This window comes from Aethalodelphis obliquidens, unplaced genomic scaffold, assembly GCF_003676395.1.
Source record: "Aethalodelphis obliquidens isolate GAN/ISIS:26980383/991018 unplaced genomic scaffold, ASM367639v1 scaffold5, whole genome shotgun sequence".
Taxonomy (NCBI): Eukaryota; Metazoa; Chordata; class Mammalia; order Artiodactyla; family Delphinidae; genus Aethalodelphis; species Aethalodelphis obliquidens.
The window spans coordinates 27,420,249-27,446,520 of record NW_020837949.1 but is presented as its reverse complement, the minus strand read 5'-3'; the positions used below and the strand labels follow the sequence as shown (position 1 = coordinate 27,446,520).

General features: G+C 39.2%; 1 protein-coding gene across 1 annotated transcript; it reads right to left on the bottom strand.

Moving 5' to 3' along the window:
* Positions 1-11,161: 11,161 nt before the first annotated feature.
* Positions 11,162-12,054, bottom strand: TAS2R16 (taste 2 receptor member 16). Its single transcript, XM_027102773.1, is given in 4 exon segments — positions 11,162-11,409; positions 11,412-11,517; positions 11,520-12,036; positions 12,038-12,054. Coding segments are annotated over 4 exon segments (888 nt in total).
* Between the last annotated feature and the right edge of the window lie 14,218 nt (positions 12,055-26,272).

Genomic DNA, 26,272 nt, shown 5'->3' with positions numbered 1-26,272 from the left:
TTCTTCATCTGCTGACTAAGGGCTTTGTACTAGAGGACTCAAAGTTCTCTTCTAGCTCTCCAATTCTGTATCAGCTGATACCTGTTGTCAGATTATTTCAAGATCATGAAGGCAGAGATATATATGCAGCTCCCACTTCACTTCATTGCTACCCCCAAACATTTTCTCCATTCTTTTTCATTCTCTTTCTCTGTTATCATCAGTCACATTTTCTCCTATGCAAGCATTCTGTTGGGAAATAGGCAAAGCAACAGTGTTTAGGTGTTTGTAGCAAAAGGGAGGGTGTACAGTGCGTCAGTGTGAGTGTGTGTTTGAGCGTGTGTACGTACATGTGGTGGATATGGGGATGAGGGTGTGGGAATAGTGAAGGCAGGAAGAAAACAGATGATGGCTGGGAACCTGCCATATCCAGGAATACCTTTGGCAGGGAAGTTTATCTTTGAAAAGAACTTTATGCCTCTTGGACATAGTGAGTTTTCACTATGAAATAAAAATAAAGCTGATGCTAAAGTTTGATACTGGATCTAGAAAATTATAGAAATTTGGTATGAAATAAATTTTGTAAACATCAAAGTACATTAATCTGTCTCTCATTTAACAATGTTAAAAGAATAAGGTGAAAAGACATTAAGCCAAAAAGTTATTGGTGAAGATTTCAATGAGGGGAATAATACACTGTCCCCAGAGCTACAAAAGTCATAGTCATTTTCTAAATAAGCTAAAAAGAAAAAGAGGCACTTAATTATGACTAGCATTTCTGAGTTTTCTTATTAAAAATGCAATTAGTTATTAAGATTTTTTTTAAAGTAGACAACACAAAGACATTCTGGATAAAAGTAGAGTTTGGTTTATCCCTCTAGCTAAATGCATTCTAAAACTATATTGTCTCCACAAAAATTTAAAAAATAGAACTACTATATGATCCAGCAATCCCACTTCTGGATATTTACACAAAAGAATTGAAATTAGGATCTTGAAGAGACATCTGCACTCCCATGTTCATTATTCACAATAGACAAGATATAGAAACAACCTAAGTGTCTGTCTGCAGATGAATGGATAAAGGAAATGTGGTATATATGTACAATAAAATATTATTTAGTCTTAAAAAAAAAGGAAAGCCTGACATTTGTGATAACATGGACAGACCTCGGGGACATTATGCTAAGTGAAATAAGCCAGACACAGAAAGACAAATGCTATGTGATCTTATTTACATGTGACATCTAAAATAATCAAATTCAGGAAGCAGAAAATAGGTGGTTGCCAGGAGCTGGGGGGAGAGGAAAATGGGGGAGGTGATGGTCAAAGGTACAGAGTTTCAGTTAAGCAAGATAAATAAGATGTGCCTAAAGCTATCAATACTGTATTATACACAAAATTTGCTGTGAGAATCGATCTTATGTTGTGTTCTTATCACACACATACAAAAACAATGATAATAATAATAAAGGTGAGGGGGGAAACTTTGGGAGGTTGAATATGGATATGTTTATGTCCTTGATGGTAGTGATGATTTCAGAGGTGTATACTTACCCTCAAACTAACCAAGCTGTGTACATTAAATATGTACCACTTTTTTTTTTTTTTTTTTTTTTTTGCGGTACGCGGGCCTCTCACTGTTGTGGCCTCTCCCGTTGCGGAGCACAGACTCCGGATGCGCAGGCTCAGCGGCCATGGCTCACGGGCCCAGCCGCTCCGCGGCACGTGGGATCTTCCCGGACCGGGGCACGAACCCGTGTCCCCTGCATCGGCAGGCAGACTCTCAACCAGGGAAGCCCAATATGTACCACTTTTTACATGTCAATCGCACCTCAAAAAAAGTGTTTTAAAAAGAAAATAAAATACTTAGTATTTGGTTTTTTTCCAGAAAAGATTTGCTGACTTCTGCCTCAGGGCACGAATTTTCCAACCTCAATGTTCTTCTAAATCATTTGGAATACTTTTTTAAAAAGGTAGCTTCCTGGGTTCCATCCTTGAAATGTTAATTCAGTAAATCTGCAGAGGCCTAGGAATTAGCATTTTAAACACTTTCATCAAATAGTTCTGACTCGGATAGTCTTGAGCCAAACATTAAGTAACACTGCCTACGGGTCACCAATAAAAGCTCAAGAGGTAGTTTGCAGGAAAATTCAGAGCTCTCTGCAGTCTTTTCATCCCTTTCCCCCAAATTAAAACCAAGCCTCAATGCTTTTTGTCTTTCCTACAAAAGACAAAGTTGTCCTCATTAGAAACTCTCCTTTTTGTGTAAAACAAATACATTTCCACTGAAGTATACAGCCCTGGATATTTCACAAACAGGCTCTCAAAGTAGGTTTAGTCTGAGATGTACTCTCAAGAGGTTTGCAGAGATGATTCTACCCTCTGTCAGTCATGTGTTCGTGAATAAATTTTGCTTTGTTCCTGCTCATATAATTTTACATGCATTGGAATAATTCATTTAAAAATTAAAAGGTTATTTTAAATTAAAATTTAAAAAGGTTCTCTCTTATCCTTGAATAATTTTCTAAAGGAAATTATCCAGGCAAAAAATAAATAAAATACTTGTTTGCTGCCAGCTTCTCACTAAAATTTACTATAAGGTGAATTCAGTATTGAGTTTCTTCTGTTTATACCTCCAGAAAGGAAATTATAATTTAACAAGCACACAAGCAGCTCCTAGCGTTTAATATTTTAGTGTTAAGCGTCAGGATTATCACGCCTTGATCATCAGAAGTGATTAGCTAGTAATACAAAAATGCTGTTGAGGGTAAGAAATTGTGAAGAGAGTATATTCTAACACCGTTTCCCTAATAATTCTGATCTGAGGAATCCCATGAACTTTGGTTAAAAGTTTACATTCTGAGGAGCCTCTCCTAGAGATTCTGATTTCTTAATCTGGAATGGTTCCCAGAAATCTCTATTTTTAGTAAGAAGCCAGGTCATTTTTTAGATCAAGAAAGGTTAGAGGACATTGCTACAAGGTTAGATTTTCCTGATCAATTGTCAACATTACAGGCTTTTTTCTTTAACATTTAGGAATTACAGAGAAAGAAGAGGTGCTGTGTTCTTTAGGCATCACATTGTGGATGCTTCTGATTTATTCTTCACATAGATTTCTGCCTCTGGTCGAAGAATAGAGATGCTTGATTTGAATCTGTTCCATCACCTCAGTTCTTTGGCTGTTCGGTGCTTAACCACGTTTGGCTTAGATGCACTGAGTCCTTAGATGGGGCAGCCCAGTTTTATACAGCCCATCTTTTTAAAAATTTATTTATTTATTTGCGGTACGCGGGCCTCTCACGGTTGCGGCCTCTCCCATTGCGGAGCACAGGCTCTGGACACGCAGGCTCAGCGGCCATGGCTCACGGGCCCAGCCGCTCCGCGGCATGTGGGATCTTCCCGGACCAGGGCACGAACCCGTGTCCCCTGCATCGGCAGGTGGACTCTCAACTACTGCACCACGAGGGAAGCCCCAGCCCATCTTTTAACTTCCTTGCAAAAAAGCATAGCCCTGACCTCCCCCACTCTGCCCATTTTATAGATCCCCATCCTTGTGTCTACTATACTGATGTGTCAGTGTAAAGAATTTGATGTATAATACACTTATCTCTCTAGGCAATATACAGAAGAAAAATATTTGTTTGGTGAGTGTTTGGTACAGTAAATTATTTTCAAACCGAGGAGGGGGAAGATTCCATATGGTGTTTTTAACCAGAATCAGGAAAGGGGTACACAATTTGAAAACATTCTCAATATTAGAATATAATTTTTATTTGTAAAATAAAAAAAATTATTTCTGTGCTTTTCATATCAGCTGAAAAAATTGCAACAGGTATTTTTTGACTGATGGAGATATGCAGAAGACATAGTAATTTTTAACTAGAAGCATTCTCCTGGAGGAAATATGAGAAGTGAAAATTTAATTTTAACAAAAGAAGACATGGTTCAAAAGATTTTAAAACTAGGGTGGATGCCTTCTAATACATTCCTTCCAATGTTAGAATCTGTGATTTTTCAAACATTCAGAATCTCTTGCTTTAAAAAATATTATTCTGATCACTTTGCTCAATTTCATTCCTCCTACATGCATGTTTGATTGTAGTGTAGACAGACTTAAGGAGAAAAAACCCTGGAGTTCTGTTTACTCCTAGGATGTAGAAAGCTGAAAAACAAACAAACTTACAACCAAAAAACATGCTCCCATCTATCAGTGAGAAAGAGCTGGATAAATGAAAAAATTACAACTTTCCCTGAATCCATCAGAGAACTAAGGACACTAATCTTAAATTGATGGAGGGACAACCTCCTCCAAGAAGAGAAGGAACGTGTGGAATGGATCAGCTATGTAGAGCAAGGCAGGAAGAGATGCCAGCCACCATACTTACACCCTGACAGAAGAAATGGCATGCCTGTCTTTAGACACAAATATTATTTACCTCAGCTTCTACAAGTCTATGCAAAATGCGTGGCATTCAATAAAAAATTAAAAAACACAAAAGAATAATGAAATCATTCTCAAGAGACAAAGAAATGACCAAGAATGTTATAAGTATTAGGGAATTTTAATTGCTCTTTAACAATAAACTTTGATTTAAAAATACTTTTAGATTTACAAAAGAGTTGCAAAGATGGAACAAAGAGTGCAAGCTTTGCAGAGTCTCTCTTCTGTTTCTCAGGGGATGGTCTCAGGGTGGTGGTAAAGGTGGCAGAGCAGTCAGTGTGGGGTATCAGACACTTGTCCTAATATCCAGGATCTGTCCTGAAGTCTTGCCATGCTATACTCATGTATGTCATGGATTCTCCTCTTTCTTGTACCCACATTTTAGGACCTAGGAATTTTCTTTTTATGTCTACTTAGAGGCATGGTTATAGACTATCATAACATGAAATGCTAAATCATAATGAGTGAGTGAGAGAATATAGAGCAAAAACTGGAGGGATTTATATGACCTTGTGACAAACCTCTGAGATAATAGCTTGAAGGACTTGTCAATAGGACTAGAAAGCTTCAAGTTGGTTGACCAAAACGTCCCCCTACCATGGGCAGACCTGGATGAACATCATGAAATTCAAATTTCTTACCTTTTTATGTGTGTGTTTATTAGTTTATTTTAAGACATGTTTTACCTCTCTGTGTAATATGTTACAATCTGGACTCTGTCTAGACATACATCTTGAGATTTGATAGGAGTACGTTCTACCCACCCTTTTTCTGATTAATTCTTAGGTTACTACATTTAGAGCAGAGGTAGGGAGAAAAGTTGATTTCTTGATTTACCCTTCAGAAGACAATCTTATTTCCAAATTCTTGGAGTGGGTCTCATTCAAACCATCAAATACTGACAACACCAGTCTGCCAATATTCTCAAGAAATATCTACCTACACAGTCTGTCTTTAGACTTTAAGAATGAAGGCTTGTGAAATTTATCTTCCCTCTAATTTTAAACTTAAATTTTAAGATCTGTTTTTTCCTGCAAATGCAAGTGATTATTCCCAGTCATTTTGACTGTATCTTGGCTGTGTTTGAGTTACTTACAGCTAGCATATTTTAATAAAAGTTAATTTTTAAAAATCTAGCATTTAGTTTAAAATTTAAAGAAAAACTTCAGTCATGATATAGGTTAGAATTTACATACTCTAACCAGTGTGACCTGTCATTTTTGATATATTCTATCTAAAAAAATTATTTGAAGAAACTTGGCACTGCAATATAGTTAATACAACTATATCTTTGCCACCAAAACTAGCAAAAAGTCAATTCACACTTAGGATCAATTTTGTAAGTTTTATTAAAAATAGAACATCATCTTAAAGAAATGTTTGGGGAGTTTGAGACATGGCTAAAAATGGTGAATGAGTCTCAAAGATTCTATTTAAAAACTCTGTCTAGAAAAATCAAAGAAGATGCCTTTCCCCCTCTTATTAGGAAGCATTTTGACATTATGAATAGTCACAGGAATAAGTTATTTTATACTGATTGTAAAATATACTATAGATGCTCCTCTAGGCTTTATAAGAAAGAATTCCCCCAAATCTCTCCTTCAATATGCATTTCTGGAATTAAAGTAAGTCTGGATAATTTTTTTAAAAGGTTTACAATTGCAGGTGTGCTGTGATTGCTTTTTTGCTACAATACTACTCATACTATTATCCTTGGTAGCCTTTCTCTCTCTTTTGGCTCTTTATCTTTAGCAAGACCAGTTTTGGAAAGAACTTGCCATAGTTTACAATACAAATACAAGAACAGTGAGGGCCATTAACACAAGAACAGTAACGCGATTAACAAAATATAAACACAAATACCAAAACAGGAAAAAGAGCAGAACTCAATGTTCTGCTCAAGATTTACCAGACACTGAAAGTTATTGTGATCAAGTCCAAACTTTAAGGCTACTCTGTCTGGATTCAAGTAGAGGGAATTGTGAAGTTTGTGGTGGCAGGAAGACTAAGGATCATCAGAGGTGAACCTTTACCTTGGCCTTTGGTTTGGTTCCTTCTGGGAAAGGAATTTATCTCAGGGTCTATTTATAAGGAGAATGTAATGCACAGTGCCTGACAAGCAATCTCAGAGAAAATGTAGGCACATTTAACATCTTACTGACTTTTACATCTCCTGTAAAAATTTTATTGAATAGACTGAGCTCCAAAGAAACAAGTTTTTCTCCAACTTCTGCCTTCAGACATGTTCTAGAGATCATCATTTGCCACCTCTTGTGGGTATTATAGATTCCACAGGTTTCTACAAATAGTTCCCTTTTGATTTATAGTATGAAACTATAAATCAACAAGAGGAAAGCTGGAAAATTTAAAAGCATGAGGGAACTAAACAACATACTCCTGAACAACCAATGGGTCAAAGAAGGAATCGAAAGAGAAATTTAAATATATATCAAAATAAATGAAAATGAAAACACAATAACCAAAACCTATGGGATGCTGCAGCAGCAGTTCATAAAGGGAAGTTCATAGTGATAAATGTATATGTTAAGAGAAAGATGTCAAATAAACAACATAACTTTACACTTCAAAGAACTAGAAACAAAAGAAGAAACTAAGCTCAAAGTAAGCAGAAAGAAGGTCCTAACAAAGATCAGCATGGAAATAAATGAAATAGAGACTAGAAAGATAAAAGGTCAGTGAAACTGTTATCTGCTTTTTAAAAGATAAAATGGACAAACCTGAGGAAAAAAGAAGACACAAATAAAATCAGAAATGAAAGAGGAGACATAACTGACACCACAGAAATACATAGATCATAAGAGACTACTGTGAACAATTACATGCCAAAAATTAGGTAACCTAGAAGAAATGGATAAATTCCTAGAAACATAAAAGTATGTAAGACTGAATCGTGAAGAAATAGAAAATATAAACAGATCAACAATGATTAAGAAGATTGAATCAGTAATCAAAAACCTCTTAACAAAAAAAGCCCAAGACCAGATGATTTTACTAGTGAATTTTACCAAACATTTAAAGAAGAATTAACAATAATCCTTCTTGAACTCTTCCAAAAATTGAAGAGGAGGGAACACTTTCAAATTAATTTTATGAAACCAGCTTACCCTGATACCAAAACTAGACAAGAACACTGATGAACATAGATGTAAAAATCCTCAAAAAAATACAAGCAAATCAAGTTCATCAGTACATTAAATGAATCATACACCACGATCAAGAAGAGGACTTTATCCCTGGGATGCAAGGATGATTCAACATGCACAAATCAATAAATGTGATACACCATATGAATAGAATGAAAGATAAAATTCAAATGATCATATCAATAGATGTTATGAATAATGAGAGTTATGTAGGGTAGACTGCTTACAAGTTGGACAATACAGGTATTTAGGCCCTTGGTGCCTGAATCTCATATCTAGCTAACTCAAGCTCTCAAAAGAATTTCCTTGTTCTTAGCCCAAACATCTCTGTTATTCTTTCTAAAGTATCTTCCTTTTAAATCCTAACCAGATTTAATTTAATCCAAATTAAAACTTTTCACTTCTAATCATAGAACATTTTTATTTTATGGAATAGATTTTAATCTATTTACTACTTTTAATGTCAGCTTTCCATGGCATGTCCATTAGCTGAATATTCAATAACAGATGATCAGGGGTTTCCTCAAAACTTGTATATGAGGAAATTGCACATAGTACCCAAGATTTGGGGGAATGCAGAAAATTTTCAGACCATGAATGTTTCCATTTTTTCCTAATGGAATGTGAGGGTTTATTTTATTCTGAAGGACTTTAAAGGGAGGGATGCATGATAAAAAGCCTATAAAAGGTGAAATATGTGATGTTTGAAGTCTCATGGTAGACTTTTTATATATTTTTTTAAAAAACACTCATCTAGATGAGGTGCTTTGAGCAGTTCTGAAAAATGTAGTTCCAGAAAGCAACTGCTTTGATTCCTAAGGAAGAAATTCTAAATAATGCAAACTTTTTTATAAGCATCTGGGTTTTTGATAATTCTGTCTACCTACAACAAACTTGTGAGTGCATAACCACTATTTTAATAATTATTTTCCCTACACTAGTGTGTAATACCATATTTGACTTTGCTTATGCAGACCATAAGTTCCAAAAGGCAATTTCCTGGGCCACAAACGCATCCATTTGAAAACACTTGAGATTGAATCAACACAGTTTAATAAAAAAAGATGTATAATCTAAAAAACCAAACCAAAACAAAACAAAAAAAACTCTTCACTTCTTTAAAATTTATCTCTTCGTTTCCTTTCCTTTTCCTTTGCTTCTTAGGTCTGGTATTAACAAACAGTATGAACTTAGGTAATTCATATGACTTTTGTCGGTCTGTTTACCAGGAGTGGATGATCATGACCTAACTTGTCCAGTTGAAAATGATTAAATGTACGTGGAAGCTCTTTGTGAACTATTAGATACCACAATGATAAGAGGCAGTTATTATTTCTGTTTCTACATTTTATTTTATTAAGTTCTGGATACCTTCCACTGGCTCTAACATCCCTACCTCATGCATATCCTTCCTGGATACCTTTTCCATTGCACCTTACTCAAAATAAGACAGCGAGAGTATTACAAATATTTAACAACTTCTGTAAGAGTATCTGTGTATTTGATAGTTGGGAGCAGAGGGGGAAGGTTTTTCTTTTGACTCTCTTCTCTATTTACACATATGTGTGGAATACAGTTTCTGTTTCTTTCAGCTTTCTGAGATTTTTAGAACATGCAATATGTGGATACAAATGACCAATAGCAGTAATTCAAATTCCAGTTGCTTTTTTGTCTCACCTATTCTGGTAGGCTCCCAAACTCTTGCAACCTGCCACCCCACCAGCTTCCTAAGCATTCCTGGGATTATCTCGTCAGATAACACAAGGTTGTTATCTATGTTTTATTTTCCTTTATTTACCCAGTCCCATTTCATCTGGTTATGACTCTGCTCCCCAGACATTACTGCATTCACCAGGCTCTGTCCCACCTTCTACTCCAGTTGAACCATTGGAGCTTGGGAAATGCTAAGGCTGCATGGGGTGCTACGGTGAAGTGGGAAAATACGCTTTACTCCCCTTTCTATGTAACAGTAGAAATGCTGTTGAGATATATCAAATGGAACAGAGTCTTTGGAAAAAGTTTTTTCAGTTTGTACTTATACTTCACAACCTCAGTTTCAAATATGAATTCAAGGGATGACTTGACTGGGAGACAAGTCAGAGTGATAGACCCAAGACCAGATCAGAATTTCTATTCCTTTCCAGGACTAAGCTTTCTTTTGTGGTCAAAACTTGAGATACCTGCATTCTTTTTCTTGTAGGATGGTTTTTTCCTTGGGAGGTGTTTGAGCCTTCTCATGGCAGAACCAGAAGTTCAGTTCATCAGATGCCCCATATATATGGGGCATCATGTGTCTGATGCCCCATATATATGAAAGGTGAAAACAATTATATTCATAAACTCTGGCATCAGAATGCTTTAAGAGATGAAGCTGTCCTTAGGAAAAATACCTTGACAAGTGCCTGGAACAGATGGAAGCTGAGACTCAAAGGTCCAGAGGTTGGCAATTACTAAGACACTTTGTTGCTAGTGGGTGAGGGTGAAGAGGAGAGAAATAAGGAGAGAGATGCCGTGGGGATAAGGTAGGACTTAGCCCTATAAGGAAAAGAGTATGAGAGAAACCTGTGGGATTGGGAGGTTGAAAGGACTTCTAAAGAACAGGAAAGTCCTGTACGTGATTTTAATTCGATTCCTGTGTGGTTCCTGTATTCTTATCCATTTGGGAAGGACTTTGGATTGTCAGAGAACACAGAATAGAAAATACAGAAAACTTAAGCCAATGTCATTCAGATTTTACAAAGAGGAGTTCCCAGCTGATATCTGGGTTATGTATGGAAGAGAATGAGCTAAGCCTCAATCTGGGAATATTTCTAGAAAGTCCATTCCAACTTGTGGTACCATGAAGAGGCAAGAATCCAGCCAATGGAAACTGTGTGCAGTTGGTCAAATTAAATTGCCAATATTTGAAGAGGTTCCAGGATGACCCTAGATTGGGTAAGTCATCTGCTATTCTGGGGGAAGTAATGTCTTGGCAAGAAAAAGAATAGTTAAAATTTGACTTGAATATTAAAAGCATAAAGGCACAGTATTTGGAAGAGACACAAATAAGGAAAATCATACTATTGAATAAAAGTACAGAAGCAATGGAGAGAGAGATACAAGATCTTTTCTTGACTAAAATATGGAAAGTAAATCAAGGGCTTAGCATGGAGAACATTCAGGATGTGGGCAATAAATTCTTGTGGGGAAGGGATTCATATTAGTATGAAGAATTGGCAGTCATAGAATGGGTCAAATAAAAACAAAATGCAGATACCGTGACTTTGGGTCTCTTGTGTTGAATATACTGGGAGAAAGATTTCAGAGGTAGAGAGGACTAAGGAGAGATGGAGATGTCATGAGAAAGTTGGGGCCAACCTGGGGACTGTGGAAAGGAAAAGAAAGGAGTGGCATAGAATAGAGAAGGGATTGCTTGTTGGAGATAGATGGCTGTAGGGAAAGAGATTGAGGCTTGCATTTATGGTGCGTCACCATCACACAGGGGATTGTCAAGAGTCCTGCAGGTTAGGTTATTGATATTAGTTGTATCAGTGCAAACACCCATTTGCCCAGGGGTCTTCTTGTCCCCTGTGCCTCAGGCAGCCTCTAGGTCCCAGCACTTTACCTTTAAAACCCTTTTCAGTTTAGGGCTGCTCAGCATCCGTGAAGTCAAATGAATAGAGACTAGAGCACAGATGATAGCTTCCCAGGCCCAGAACCAGGACCCCTTATTAAAAAGGACACCCCACATGGAGATTAGTAGGGTCAGAAAATAAGAGGTGATGAAAATGAGGAAGACAGCAAGAGACCTCAGGGCAGTAGAGTGAGCTTCCAGGCTGGAGAGTGGCTGGTGTGATGATCTTTCATCTGCCTCAGATGTTGGAATAATAAGGCCATGAGCAAGACGGTGGAGGCCAGGAACAGGAGGAAAGGAATAATCAACACAACCACTTGTGACACATGGAAGAATCCCACAGGAATATCTCAAGTCTCTCAGTCATGGTGCTGTTTCTAGGGAAATGCCTCATGGAGATTAGTTGAATCTTGCTGTAATGCCCAACAGCTGCAAAGATGATAGACACACAAGAAGTCAGCAGAGAACCCAGCAACAGCCAAGGAACCAACCTCACAATTCTCCACTTCAGCCAGAAGATGGGGTGGCTGAAGGAGACTTTCACACAGTAGAAGACAGCAAACATGCTGGTCAACCAGAATGAAAGAATGTTAGTAAATTCCCAGACGATACTGAAGTACCAAAATTCGTAACTAGGGTAGAAGTGGGAGCAAAAGTTGTACAGCATTGATGACCACAGTTGACAGAAGCAGCAGACACCCAGGCCGGTGAGAATCATTTCCACAGGTGACAGCCTTTGGAAACTTACCCACTCTGTGCCCAGCACTACAACAGTTAAGCTGCTCTGCATAATTATTGTCAAGAGCTTGAGCATATAGATGATCATGAAGAAGACAGAGTTGGATGGTTATCATCCTTCTATTCCAAAGAAACTTCCTGGGCACAGACTCAGAATCTCTGCAACAATTTCCAGGTAGGGACCAGATTCCTGGCCCCACTAGTGTTTCACACAAGAAAATATCTCCCTCTGGATGCAAATTTTTCTGGGCTTATTTTTGACTTTCCCATTTTCCTATCTGCAGGATTTGCTTATGCTTTGCCTGCTGGTTTGTTATCAGGCCTGGATGCAGGGAAATGTGGTTTGAGTATGGATTCTTGCTCCTGAGGTGATTTGATTATTCCCATAAAAAGCATCCCTAGGGCTTCCCTGGTGGCGCAGTGGTTGAGAGTCCGCCTGCCGATGCAGGACACGGGTTCGTGCCCCGGTCCGGGAAGATCCCACATGCTGTGGAGTGGCTGGGCCCGTGAGCCATGGCCGCTGAGCCTGCGCGTCCGGAGCCTGTGCTCCGCAACGGGAGAGGCCACAACAGTGAGAGGCCCGCGTACCGCAAAAAAAAAAAAGCATCCGTATTTCATAACCATGCTGTTTATTTCTTCTTTATCTGCCTGAGGTGTCTTTAGCTTATTTCCCCATCTTTTAAATAGAATATCCTCAGTCTTTTAACCTAAAGTTTGAACCACAGGATAGATAAATCCTTCGCTGTCCATTCACATCCTGGGTAACATTTCTGCTCATTGAGTGCTGTAACAATGTCAACTTCAGAAACCATGTGTCCCCAGCTTCTACAGCAGCTGGGCGTGGATGCTACAATCAAAGTTTGAATGCATAGAAAAAACAATAAAGAAAATCTTTGCTTTGAGATTCCACCCACAAAATTGCTGGAAGCTGAGACCTTCAAGTATCCTCATCCAAAACGGGCCACTTTCTTTACTGCCCATTGAATTTCTCAACTCAGAGAAATCACTGCACGGTGCCCCCAGTACTCTCCCTACAATTGAGGTGTGGCCTCCTTGGCTGTTGTTCTGCCGATTCCTGTGCCTTGAGCTCATGCTTTACATATGTTTGGGAAATGTTCTTGTTCCATTATCATCACCATTTTTTTACCCCTTACATGGCGAGGCTCTGTTTGTCACTGCTCCCATTGCTCAAGATGAATTGAAAGAGGGCCCTCTTACCACTAGTAAAACCATTTTGAAGCATGAGGTCTACTGAATAGAGAAGCGTAGAAGCCTTGCTCTCTTTGTTTGTTTATGTATTATTGTCTTCAAGCTTTCCCTTCTCTAACCAGCCTGTGGAGACAAAGGTAATCGCTGTTGATGGTAACTTCGATGTCCCTGGCCCTGCTGTAATCTGGTTCTGTAAAGTTGTAGCTCTCTGTCAAGTTCCCACTAGGTATTTCTGGAAGTGTCTTATGAGGGCTCACAAGCAAGTCTGACCCCAGTGGATGTGGAATGGGCTGATCCGTCAGGCACCTGCTGAGGATAGGCACTTGGCAGCTGCTTCCCTGTCCAGCTGTGTAGCCTGGCCTGGGCTGCACCGTCCTGTCTGTGCTCTTGCTGCTCAAAGCTCCACCCCATAGGCCCTGAGGCTGAGCTGAGCAGCCAGATGTCTGTGGGGAAGCAGCTGAGTATTCACACTCTGAGCTGTTTGAGGAAACTTGGAAGCTTAACCCTTAGTCCTTCTATTCTTTGTAATCTCACTAGAGGCAAATTTGACGTGCAGTTGCCCAAACAACTACAATAGCACCCTCTTGAAGCAAGCCCTTTTTCTGTCTCGATTCTGGGACCACAGTTCCAAGTATCCAATGTCACTGGTATGGAAGTGAATGCGTGGTGGTGTGTGGTACCTTGGAATATGAAGATGGTAATTGAAAGCCTCAGAGACACAAAGATCCCTATAAGCAGGACGCGTGTGATTTTGTAGACTTTCAATGCTGGTTTAGACAAGGGACAAACTGCACATTACTTCTAAATAACTCAGTATTTAGGAATCCAGAGCTATATATGCAGACCAGAAAATGAATTCAGGAAATTGGTTCTGGAAAGCTATACCAGATAGACACCAAATATTTAATTAGTGCCTTCAAAATTGAGAGGATAATTCTGATAATTACTAGTTGATGAGGGAGACAAAGTGAAAGTCATAGAACCCTTGAAAGTAAAACAAGAAACCACTGAACTCATGGTGCAAAGGTAAACCACACTTAAAAATTACAGTAGGAAACAATATTAGAAAGCATCTGATCTGCATTCTCAACAAAATGCAAGAATCAGGAAATTTTAAAAGGAAGATGGCACCTTTTAGTTTTCAATTAAAAGATGAATTGGTTGAGATGTATCCAGGTATAAGAAGGGAGAAAGAGGGCTTCCCTGGTGGCGCACTGGTAGAGAGTCCGCCTGCGGATGCAGGGGACGCGGGTTCGTGCCTTGGTCTGGGAAGATCCCACATGCCGCGGAGTGGCTGGGCCCGTGAGCCATGGCCGCTGAGCCTGCGCGTCTGGAGCCTGTGCTCCACAGCGGGAGAGGCCACAGCAGTGAGAGGCCCGCGTACCGCAAAAAAAAAAAAAAAAGGGAGAAAAATAAGAAATGATATGACGTGAAATATACAATAATAGCATTAACACCTGCCTTTTGTCCTGGATACACTAGGCATGTTGCCTCCGGTATTCGCTGCCTCATTCTGAGAACCCTCAAGGCCTGGCTCTACTGCACTCCACAGGGGCACTCTCCATAATGATAGTGACCAATCGAATAACCCAGATTCTCTTTGTGAAAGTTTGAATGTGAGACATATAAAGTGAGTCCCTAACTGGTGGTTGACGTTCCCTGGGGTTAGGAGTTCAAAAGCTGGCTCTTTTCTTGTGTGGGCCTGTGAATCCTGCAGAGCAATCTCTGGGGTCCCTTGATTCAGCAACTAGAACACAACAGCCCCTAGTAGGTACTTAGAAAATAGCTGTTGAATGAATGATGAGTACAAGGAGAGCAGACCATGTGTCCTACTATATCACAAGTGTAAGGGCCTTGAAAATCATAAAGCTAGCCTCCTAGTATAATAGAGAAATGCACACATGTGATTATACTCTTATGTCATTCAAATACTTGAAATTGACAAAGATGCTAAAATATAAGTATGCCCAAATTGACAATTTTTTAGGGAAAAACTTGTGGCTTGGGCATTTAATTTGAACAAATGCTTCAAAATTGAATGAGACAAATGGTGATTATAAGTTCTTATACATCATATGTGGCATTGTGGAGGGTGGTTCCCATGATCTGCACTGCTGTGAATGTGCATTTATTGATCAGTGTTTGGACCAGTGGGGCTGGCAAATGGACCCCAAGGTAGTACAATATGAACTCAACAATGCGACTTCAACAATTGTTAATACAACGTGGTAGTTTATTTACATCGTTAATGTCCCCCTTCCAGAATATTGACATCCTAATGCCCCAGACCTGTGAGTATGTTACCGTATGTGGCAAAAGGGACTGTGCAGTTGTGATTAACGACCTTGAGTGGGGAGATTATCCTGGAAAACCTGGGTGGGCCCAATGTAACTACAAAGGTCTTTATAAGAGGAGGCAGGAGGGTGAGAAGGAGAAGGAGATGATACAATGGAACAGATCAGAGTCATGAGCCAGGTAATGCACAGGAAGCTTCTTTTCAGTCTGTGCTTAGTCTCACTTTTCAGGATATATTTGTTCTGTGGAGGAAGATGGCATTCATCCTTGAAGGTTGTGGGAAAAATGATTTCATCCTCACCTTAAAATGAAGAACACACTCTGTTTACCTGCCTTCCCCTTTATAATTCCCTTTCCTGAAAAATAGAATTTTCCCCACAGGCTTGTCGTGGAATTTTGCCTTTGACCCTTGTTAAACCAATCCCAAATTTGACCAAAAAATAGTGGAATCAGATGTTTCCCAATTAGCCAAACACATTTTCTTCCTTGTGTTACTGGAATTCTGTAACAGTCAGAATCGATCTTTTTCACGTGGCAATGGCTCCCAAAGGGTCAGCATTTGAAAAGAATATCTAATAGTAACTAATGTGGTCCAAGCACAGGATCCAAACTCATTCTCTCTTCTATTTTTAATTCTGCCATCAACCTGTGCAGCCTGAAGCAAGTTCATTTTTTTCTTGCTTTTTATCTCATTCTTTAAGAATCATAGCATTAATTTGTTTAGTCTCCAATTTATTGAATGTACGCATTACTGAAACCCTGGGCGCATATACCCACTCAGTTGGCAAATTGCAAATTGTAGAAAATACAAGAACTATAATTTAATACTAAAATGATGCTATCCAAAGGCCTTAGGCAAAATTCTGACCAAAAGGAGTTAAAGACCATCCCCACCATCAACAGCAAAACAACTGTGATTCAGGTGACAGACAGAACTCCATTCAGCACTGCCTCTGTTTTCATCACTCTTCCCAGGCACTGGCCCTGCTGCCTTAGAACGTTTCAACACTCAAGGTGCAGAGCCTCTGGTGATCTGAGGTAACATGGAGGAGAATAACACTCCTCCTCTCCTGTTATATTCAATGAGAGGGGGGAAAAGTAAAGCCACAAACACATTCCAGAGCCTCAGAGATGTTTTCTTTACTTTGTGTCTCTCCCTAGGACATAGCACAAGTCCATGAGGTTGGGTGGGGTTAAGGCAACTGAATGATAAACACCACCCTCAGAGACACTCCTCTCTTGCGGTGTCTAAAGCTGTGATTCCTATGGGTTAACAGCATCAGCTTCTCCTGGAGAATAGTTAGAAATGCAGATTCTTGAGCCCTACTCACACCTACTGAATCAGAGATTCTGCGAGTGAGACCCAACAATCTGAATTTTAACCAGGCTTCTAGGTGATTTTGATGCTTGATTCAGTTTGAAAATCATTGATTGAAACACATCATATCTGGTTCCTTCTAGCCTGGGGAGGACTCAGGTCCTTGTACGTACAGGCTACCCTGTGGCCACTCCTCAGGAAGCTCCAGTTTAAATAGATTTATCAGTCTCTAATGGAAGGCCCAACTTTGGCCCAAGCTGAGACTTTCTCAACATATAAAAGAAGTGAGATCTTTGGTTTTGTTTTTAATAAATGATGTCCTACTATGAAAATTTCTTTGGTGTAGTTTTGGGGCAGAATAAAATTTTCAGATGTTGCAAAGAGGGATTTACTAAAAATATATGGTGATGGGGAGTGAGAGGTTGGCTATGGAAGAGCTGTGAGAAATCGTCACTTGGTTACCTTCTGTATGTTTCTCAACTACAAGGTCAGTAACTCATCAGCCAGTGCTGGGTGCACACAGTGGTGCCCACTCTGTGCACTCTGTGCACCCAAGGGATGACTTGGATACCTCTGTACCACCAAAGCATTTGCGTAGGAAAAAAACAGCAGGGAAAGTGCAAACAGCAAGACAGAAAGAGATGAAGATGAAGAAAAAAGGAATAAGAATTGAAGAGAAAGAGGACAAGCATTCTCAAACCTCCTGGTCTTTGTCCCATCTCAGAATTTGGAGTTGTTCATGGGCTGCCTAAACCCTATTTGTAGAGGCAAGAAAGGTTCTGCAGGGACTATGTCCCTGGAGTTTGAAAACAATTTCTCAAGGATAAACCACATGTGACTATCCTGCTAGTCTAGGGCCAATCACCTTCCCCCAAACCTTCATACACATAAATACATACATTTTTAAAAGATAAGTAACAGCATGTTTTTGTATGCTGCAAATGATCTAGTAGAGGAGGGGAAACTGATGATGCAGGAGAGAGAGAGAGAGGGGAAACAACTTCTGGGAGCGTTGTCTTTAGCAAGCAAGAGATGGTAGGGCTTAGTCAAGTAGAGGAGTTGGCCTTTGCTGCATGCAAGGATTTTTTTCCCTTAGTAGCAGGAGGAAAAGAAGCATACACGTGGTGATAACATGTAGAAGTTCCTTTCTTACGCGTGTTTTTCAGTGAGGTGGGAAACAAGGTTCCGTGAGTTGAGAGTGAGGAAGCGATGGGAATATTGAAATTTAAAGACAGAGGCGAGTTTGTGCAGTATTTAGGAGACAAAGACGTCGCGGGGTTGTGCTTTGCAGAACTCTAGAGGGCAGTATTTGCATGGACTAGTCAGCAAGGAGCTGTGGCGGCTGTGGCTATGAAAATGTGCTGCTCAGATTGTCTGCTGCTGGGAATGTAATTGGTGAGCCAAGCTTCTGGATCCAGAACCACATTTGCAATAAGAGCCATGCTTCCCATGGGCTGGGCTCACCTAGTGACTAAGCATGGCAGAGGTAGAAGGAGGAATAAGGCTGATTCATTCCCGTGAGATGGGGGACTCATCAACTGTGACTTTGACTCAAGGACACTCTTCTTTCAGGCCGGGACTTTCTTAAAACTGCACTGCAGCTCAGGAATCTTCCTACCTGACCCTCTTGCTTCCCTCCACCCCTTCATAGAGGTCAAGTCTCATCTCAGTCTGGAGTCTGTCTTTGTCTTCTCCAGCTTCATCCTCCTTTTTTTTCACAGACGTTTCTCCGATAAATCTCTTGCATATCTAATACTATTTTGGTATCTGCTTTTTGGAAGTCTGAACAAACATAAGTGATACCAGGAGTGGTCTGAGAAACAGGTGATCAGATGGGGTTTGGACTGACAAACTCATATCCCAGCAGGCAAAGAGGACCTCAATATGAGGGTTATTTAGGGCACAGATTGTCCCTAGCACAGTATGGTAGCCTGGTTGCTAAAGATTTCACTAGTGGTGAAATAGTCAGAGAAAGACAAATACGGTATAACATATGTGAAATCTAAAAAAGCCAAATTCATAGAAACAAGGATAAAATGGTGGTTGCCAGGGATTGAGGGGTGAGGAAAATGGGGTTATGTTGGTCAAAGGAGATAAAATTCCAGCTATAAGATGGATAAGTTCTGGGGATCTAACATACTTGAAAGTTGTTAAGAGAGTAGATCTTAAATGTTATCACCACAGAAAGAATGGTGATTATGTGAGGGATGGAGGTGTTGACTAACCTTATTATGGTAATCATTTTGCAATATATACATGTATCAAATCATCATGTTGTATGCCTTAAACTTAAGTATATGTTTATAATGTCTCAATAAGGCTGGAAAAAATAACAAACTAGACTCTGCAGATGAAAAGATCAGTGAACTTGAAGATATAACAATAGAATGTATATGAAACCAAACTCAGACAGAAAAAATGGTAAGCCAGGGAGAGGAGAGGGAGAGGGGGAGGGGGAGAGGGAGGGGGAGAGGACACAGCTGTAGAACAGCTTCAAGTAGCCTAATATACATGCAACTGGCGTCCCTGAAGGAGATGAGATGGGGGAGAAGGGAAGGAACAGAGAAACATTTGAAGATATGTTTAGAAAAATAAGGTAGTCTCTGTAGAAAAATAGAAAAATAAAGCGTAATACATCCAAACAATGAAATATTATTCACTGCTAAAAATAAATGAGCTATAAAGTCATGAAATAAATCAAGGAACCTTCAATGAATATTACTAAGTGAAAGAAATTAATTTGAAAAACCTACATAGTCTATAATTCCAATTGTATGGCATTCTGAAAAAGGCAGAATTATGGAAGATCAGTGGTTATCAGGAGTTGGGGGAGTGTGGAGGACTTTTAGGGCTATGAAACTATTCCATATGATACTGTAATGGTAGATACATGTCATTGTACATTTGGCAAAACCCAGGGAATATACATCACCAAAAGTCAACCTTGATGTAACCTATGGACTTTGGGTGGTGGCAGTAATGTGTCAGTGTAGATTCACCGATTATAACAAATGTATTACTCTGGAGCAGGATGTTGATGGATAGAAGACTTCTTGTAGGAAACAATGAAAGCCAGAAGGTAGTGGGGCAAAATTTTAGTACACTGAAAGAAAAATTTTAAACTTTCAACCTTAAATTCTATAACCACAAAAATATCTTTCAGGAATTCAGGTCAGATAAATACTTTTTCAGGCATATGAAAGCTGGAAGGTTTCATCTTTAGCTGACTGACCAGATCCAGTGCTGGCAGTAATATGGAGAAATTGGAGTTCATCTATATTATTGGTGGAAATGTGAAATGCTGGGACACTTGGAAAACAGTTTGGCGGTTTCTTTAAAAGTTAAACATACACCTACCATATGATATGGCTATTCCATTCCTAGGTATTTATTTACCCAAGAGAAAGAAAACATATGTTTGCACCACAACAAAAAACCCCAACATTTTGGGTTACCCTAAGTATCTGAAATTTTTTCTTATTTTTGTTATCGTAGTATCTTTGCTCATTTTAGACCTTCATAATTGAAAGTTTAAAAAAATGGAAAGTTAAAAGCTCTAACATGCAACTTATCTAGAGAATACTCATTTGTTGACATACCACAAATTACTGTTTTATGAAGTGAGATTTACTTGTAACATGAACTTTCTTTTTTTGTTTTTGTTTTGGGGCATATAATTCCTTGGTCTTGTTTTAACCATGTGGGGAATGAGCTTAAGAGACAGAAGGCTTTTTTGTTTTTCCTGGGATCCTCTAGATGTTTAAAAATTCTTTTTACTGTTAAGAAATCATGCTTAGGAGGCCACATAAGCTTTTTAACTTGCTCACCTCAAGAAAAAGTATTTTGTCTCTTCCCTCCCCTTCCTGGGACATTCTCATTTGATGGATTTAGGAATTTATTTTGTGTTTATATTGTGTATATTTTACACCGTATTTCTATACAATACAATTTCTGTATATTATGATGTTTTGACATCTTGAAAAACTTTTCTGGCTGGGGAGAGACTGGCCCTACCAGAGCTAGCCAATTCTTACAGTTAGCAAAGGGCCCAGCCAGGAGCATGCTAGTGATATGCAAACTAGCCTTTCAACCTCTATCTGGTTAGTAAAAGAAAGACTTATAAAATGTCTAATAAAATTTTGAGGGCAAAATTTCCCAACTGTAATTTGCAATCTTTGGTTTGCTTGTGAATCCTATAATATTTCTATTAACAAACAGAAAACGAAGCAAGTAGAACATAAGTCAGTGGAGACTGTATCCAGTAAATAACATATTCTGACGATTAGTCTGTTGCTTACATTTTCACTTATTTGTATTCTGTCTCATTTTCACATATATGTATATTTTCAACTTAGTCTCTTAGATCTTCCTTTAATCTCCTTCCAGAGAAAGATAGTGGGCACAGAAAGACTCACATGAATTCAAATATTATAATGTATATGTAAGATAGTCACATTATGTTAAAACATACAGCATGCCAGTTTCAGTATCCCTTCCCAGTTTTTCACGATGTAATTTATTATTTTGGATATGATGCATCAGCTTATTTCTTTCCTTTGAATCTAGGTAGACACGCGGAAGTGCCTTTCTGGACATATGAGGAATAAAAATGTGTGAATTAGGTCAACTAGCTGGTCATTTAGTAATTTATTAAAAAAACCTTTATTCTCATGGTAGCATACACAGGTTTTCTGAGGAATCAAAATCCAGATCAGAGTCTTCGGGCTTTTGCTTGACCTAACTATTCTCCCTTATAATACTCTGCAGTTGGAGTAAAGGTGAGGAAAAAGGAAACAGAACAGAGAGAGTGAACATGAAGGCTGAGATTTTTTTTTTTTTGATAGGATATTTAAAATTTTGTTTTGCCTCGGAAAATGGGGAAATAGACAACTGGAAAAAAATAAAGGTATTTATGGTAGTAATGTAGTATTTGAGGTAAAGAAAAGTAGATAACACCTTTTACACAGCAACAAATGTTTTGAGAATCATTTAACTTTGCTTAATTAAGTAGGAGAATTTAGTTGATCCAATAAAAAAAGTTATCCATAATGATTGGATTTTTCTTGGGAATCAATAAACAAGTTAGAAGTAAGCCCTTGCTACAGATGGAACACCCTTGGATGGAGGATGATGGTGAATGGGCCCAGCATGGTACAGATTCTTACTCCTGAGGTTGAGGCAGGAGAAAAAAAAGATTGTAAGAAACTCTTGAGTCCTACTCAAAGACCTGTGCATCATCCTTGTTTCAATAAAAATTTAAGCGCCATTTCCAAGTTTTGGTTATTACCCATCCACTGTTGCTATGAAAATGTTGCTGGACCTCACCATTAATCAAACCCCATGGCAAGAGGAGCAATTAGCCTTATAGCCATTTCTCCCCCCACCCCCCCATCTCCCAGCCTGAGGGAGGACGCCCTGGGTGAGAGGAACCTCTCACAAGTGACAGGTACGGGGAGATAAGGGCTGGTGCTCTCCCTCCTACTTTGTTCTTTGGAGCAAAATGAATTGGGCTTTGCTTCAAGAGTCTGGGTTTGATGAATATTCAGTTTAACTGGACTGCGATAAACGATCCTCAACCGCCTTCTCATTCCTCTAGCTAATCCAGCCATCTGGAAGAATTAATGGCATTTCTTATGTTCCAATTTATCATTTTTGAACCTCCTAGATCCAACAGCCGTAGAGAAGCAACAAGCCTGCCCCTCCTACAGTCACCTCCATGGCTCCAAATGACAATGCCAGCTTTTCAGTTGCTCATGACGAAAATATTGGAGTCGCTGCTGACTCCTTTCTTTCATATCCCAAATCCCATCCATTAACAAATACAGGTATTCAAAACCTATCACTTCTTATTACCTCTGCTACTAATATCCTGGAGTGAGCTGCCATTGTTCCTGACCTCAAGAATATTGCAATAGCCTTTCTACCATCTGTCTGATTCCACTGTTGCCATCCACTATTTATTCTCAACACAGTGTCCAGACATACCCTACCAAATGTAAAATAGAGAGCTGGTGGGAAGCAGCCACATAGCACAGGGAAATCAGCTCGGTGCTTTGTGACCACCTAGAGGGGTGGGATAGGGAGGGTGGGAAGGAGATGCAAGAGGGAGGGAATATGGGGATATATGTATACTATAGCTGATTCACTATGTTATAAAGCAGAAACTAACACACCATTGTAAAGCAATTATACTCCAATAAACATGTTAAAAAATAAAAATAAAAATGTAAGCCCTACCATGCATGAAATCCTCCAATAGCTTCTCATATTATAATGGTCTACCAGACCCTACAAGATCTTCCTTTCTCCAACTCCATCATTTCTCTGACTATGCAGGCTCCAACTGCAGAGTCTCTTGGGGTCTTTTCATTATTATTCCCAGTCTCACTTAACTTCTTCTCCCAGATATCTAGTTTATTGTCTCAACCCCTTCTGGTCTTTGCTCAAATACACCTTCACAAGGAGACTTTCTTTTATCCTTTAAGATTGCATTTTCTCCTTCCCTAGCCCTATGTCACTGGTCTTATCCTCTCCTCCTCCCTTTTTTCTCATGGCATTTCTTCCCAACTGATATACCATGTACTAAATTATTTGTTTAGAGTCTGCTCTCTGCACCAGAATGTAAGCATCATGATTGCAAAAACTTTGTTTTGAGCACTGCTGTATCCCCAGTGCCCACAACAGTGTCGGGACCAAAATAAGCCCAGTGAACATTTTCTTGAAAGATTTTTTGCTAATGCTACTCTAAGCTTTTCTAAAGCTATTCCTAACTTCTTGAGAATATTTTGCTGATTATAACAAAGAGGACCAGATGAAGGAATGTGGATTGGAAGTACATCTCATGTTGCGGAAACAATTCAACACGAATGCTATAATGGTATTGAAACCATAGGGGTCTCTTCATGGAGAAATCTAGCATCTGCATTTATACAGCTAAAAGTTGCCACTGGTGGCAGTTTGGCCTTGTATCTGGAGAATGTACTGTTTCATTAATTATTTCATGGAGCAATAGTCCAAGATTTCATTTCACCAGAGGGGTAAATTTGTAAACAGTATCAGAAGTCGAATGGAGAGGTGGTGAGGAAAATAAAAGGAGTACTTCAGAAAAATGTCAGTTGGGTACAGTAACTCTGTGATTACGAAATATGATAATAAACAATATGCTGTTGCTTTGAATATCCTCAAAGATTAGATACGTACAGAATGTTCCTTTCCTTTTCTGTTGTCATGTGCTAAAATAGCACATTTTTTTAAATTACCTTGGAATACAGTGACCTGACTAGAGAATGTTTATCAGAGGAAAAGTCTACTTATCTCTCACCTCCCCGACATACCTCAGTCTTTTCCTCCAGATACCCTGCCCCAGTTGGTGTTGGTTTTCAGTACCCTTTGTTTTCATCCATTTCACTTGCTCCTTTTTCCCTGGTGACTTCATCAGCCCTTCAGTATTGCTCTTGCCACCATCCTGACTTGCCCATCAGTAGTAATGTTCTTTGACGATTTTTCTCTGCCTAAGCTCCCATGTCTAGGTCTTGGGTCACTTCATAGCTCTACCAACATTTTCCCTCCTTCCTATTTAATTTCCCCTCCTAATCTCGATTCCTCAGCTAACAATAGCGCTTAACCAAGTCTTTGTAAAGGAGATTTTTTTCATTGATCCTATGTCTCTATCCTTCAGGGAAATGGATTTTTCTCTCCTTGCTGGGACTCTGTTCCTCACATCACCCCTTCATCTCATCCTGTCCCACTTCCTTTGGAGTTACTTTCACATTTTGTCCTCTCCCTTACCAATATTATCTTTCTGTCTCCTCAGGCTTTTTATACCCTCAAACATTCTCAATATTCCCAGGTGACAAAATCAAAACAAACAAAAATTAAACAATCAGAATCAAAATTGTGCAAAATCCTGCTAATCCTCATAGCCTTTTTTCAACCCCTAACGGTTTAAAGCAAAACTCCAGGGTGTAGACTTGCCCAATTTGTTTTCTATTTCTGTTCACACTTTATGATCTATTTCTTTCTGCACCATTTGCCTGAAACCACTCACAACTATATCATCCATTACTTTCTATTATTCTGCCCCTAATTATTTAGTGTCACCTTCTTTCTGCAAGGGACTGTATTAGGAAGTATGGAGGCTGGATTAGACAGTGAGCACACTAACTCACCCCAGATTGCTTCTACGCAGAAAGTTTAGGTTATTTACTGAGTGTTGCTTAGAAAATGAGCAGGAAAAGGTAATTGGATGTAAAAAGCAGAAGGTAAGGGAAATAAGAATTGTAAATAGAAGTAGCACAAGAGACAAATGATAACTAACAGTAAGTGAAGAATGCCACAGTGTAATGAGAACAGAATTCCCTGGTTAGATTGACTGGGTTAAAGTCTTGGCTTCCCCACTTAATAGTTCTGTGACTTTGGCCAAATTACATACCTCATTAAATTTGTTTTCTATAAAATGGGAAGACAGTTGTAGCCACATCAAAAGGTTGGCTTGAGGGTTTAAAAAACGTCCATGTAAAGAATTTAGTTCATTGCCTAGTACTTAGTAAATGCTCAATAAATATCAATTATCTTTACTGTCAATGGTCTACTAAAGATACCATGACACTATGAGAGACGAGAAGGGGAAAAAGTTTTAAATTTAATTTTTCAAATATTCTTTTGTTTTAAGGAATTTGAAATAGTTTTTGTGTATGTGGTGCTACAGAGCTTATTTTAATATGATTAATGTCAGTAGTACCTACTGTCCACTGTATTCTTTTATGTTTTTAATGCTGTATTATTTGGAATTTGTGGTAAAGACTGCTAGTTGCTCTCAATATCCATTTCCCTCTTCCTCTGTAGTAACAGAATCTTGATTTTTAGCTGGTTACCTTGTAGTCCAGGGGTCCCCAACCCCTGGGCTGCAGACCAGTACCAGTCCTCAGCCTGTTAGGAACCAGGCCGCATGGCAGGAGGTGAATGGCAGGCAAGCAAGCGAAGCTTCATCTGCAGCTCCCCATTGCTCCTCATTGCTTGCATTACCGCCTGAATCATGCACCGCCTCACCCCCATCCATGGAAAAATTGTCTTCTACCAAACTGGTCCCTGGTGCCAGAAAGGTTGGGGACCACTGTTTCTATTTAAAAGACTACATTTCCCAGACTCCTTTGCAACTACATGTAACCAGGTAACTAAGTTCTGGCCAAAGGGTTGTAAGCCCACATGATGTGTGGAGTATCAAGGAGTCCTCCCCTTTCTCCATCTTGCTGCTTGGAATGTGGATATGAGAGCTGGAGCTCCAGCAGCCACAATGGATCATAGATCAGCCCACTAAGGCTTCTGAGGCAGCAAGGTAAAAGAAGCCTAAGTCTCTCATGGCCGTGGAGCTGCTTTCATTTCCAGGGACTGCCTACTTTTAGAATCCTTTTGTGAGCAACATAAACTTCTATTTTCCTTAAGATGATATTATTTTTCTTCTTTTTTTTGTTATGACTGCTATGTGCAACTGCGCCTAATTCTGACACAGACTG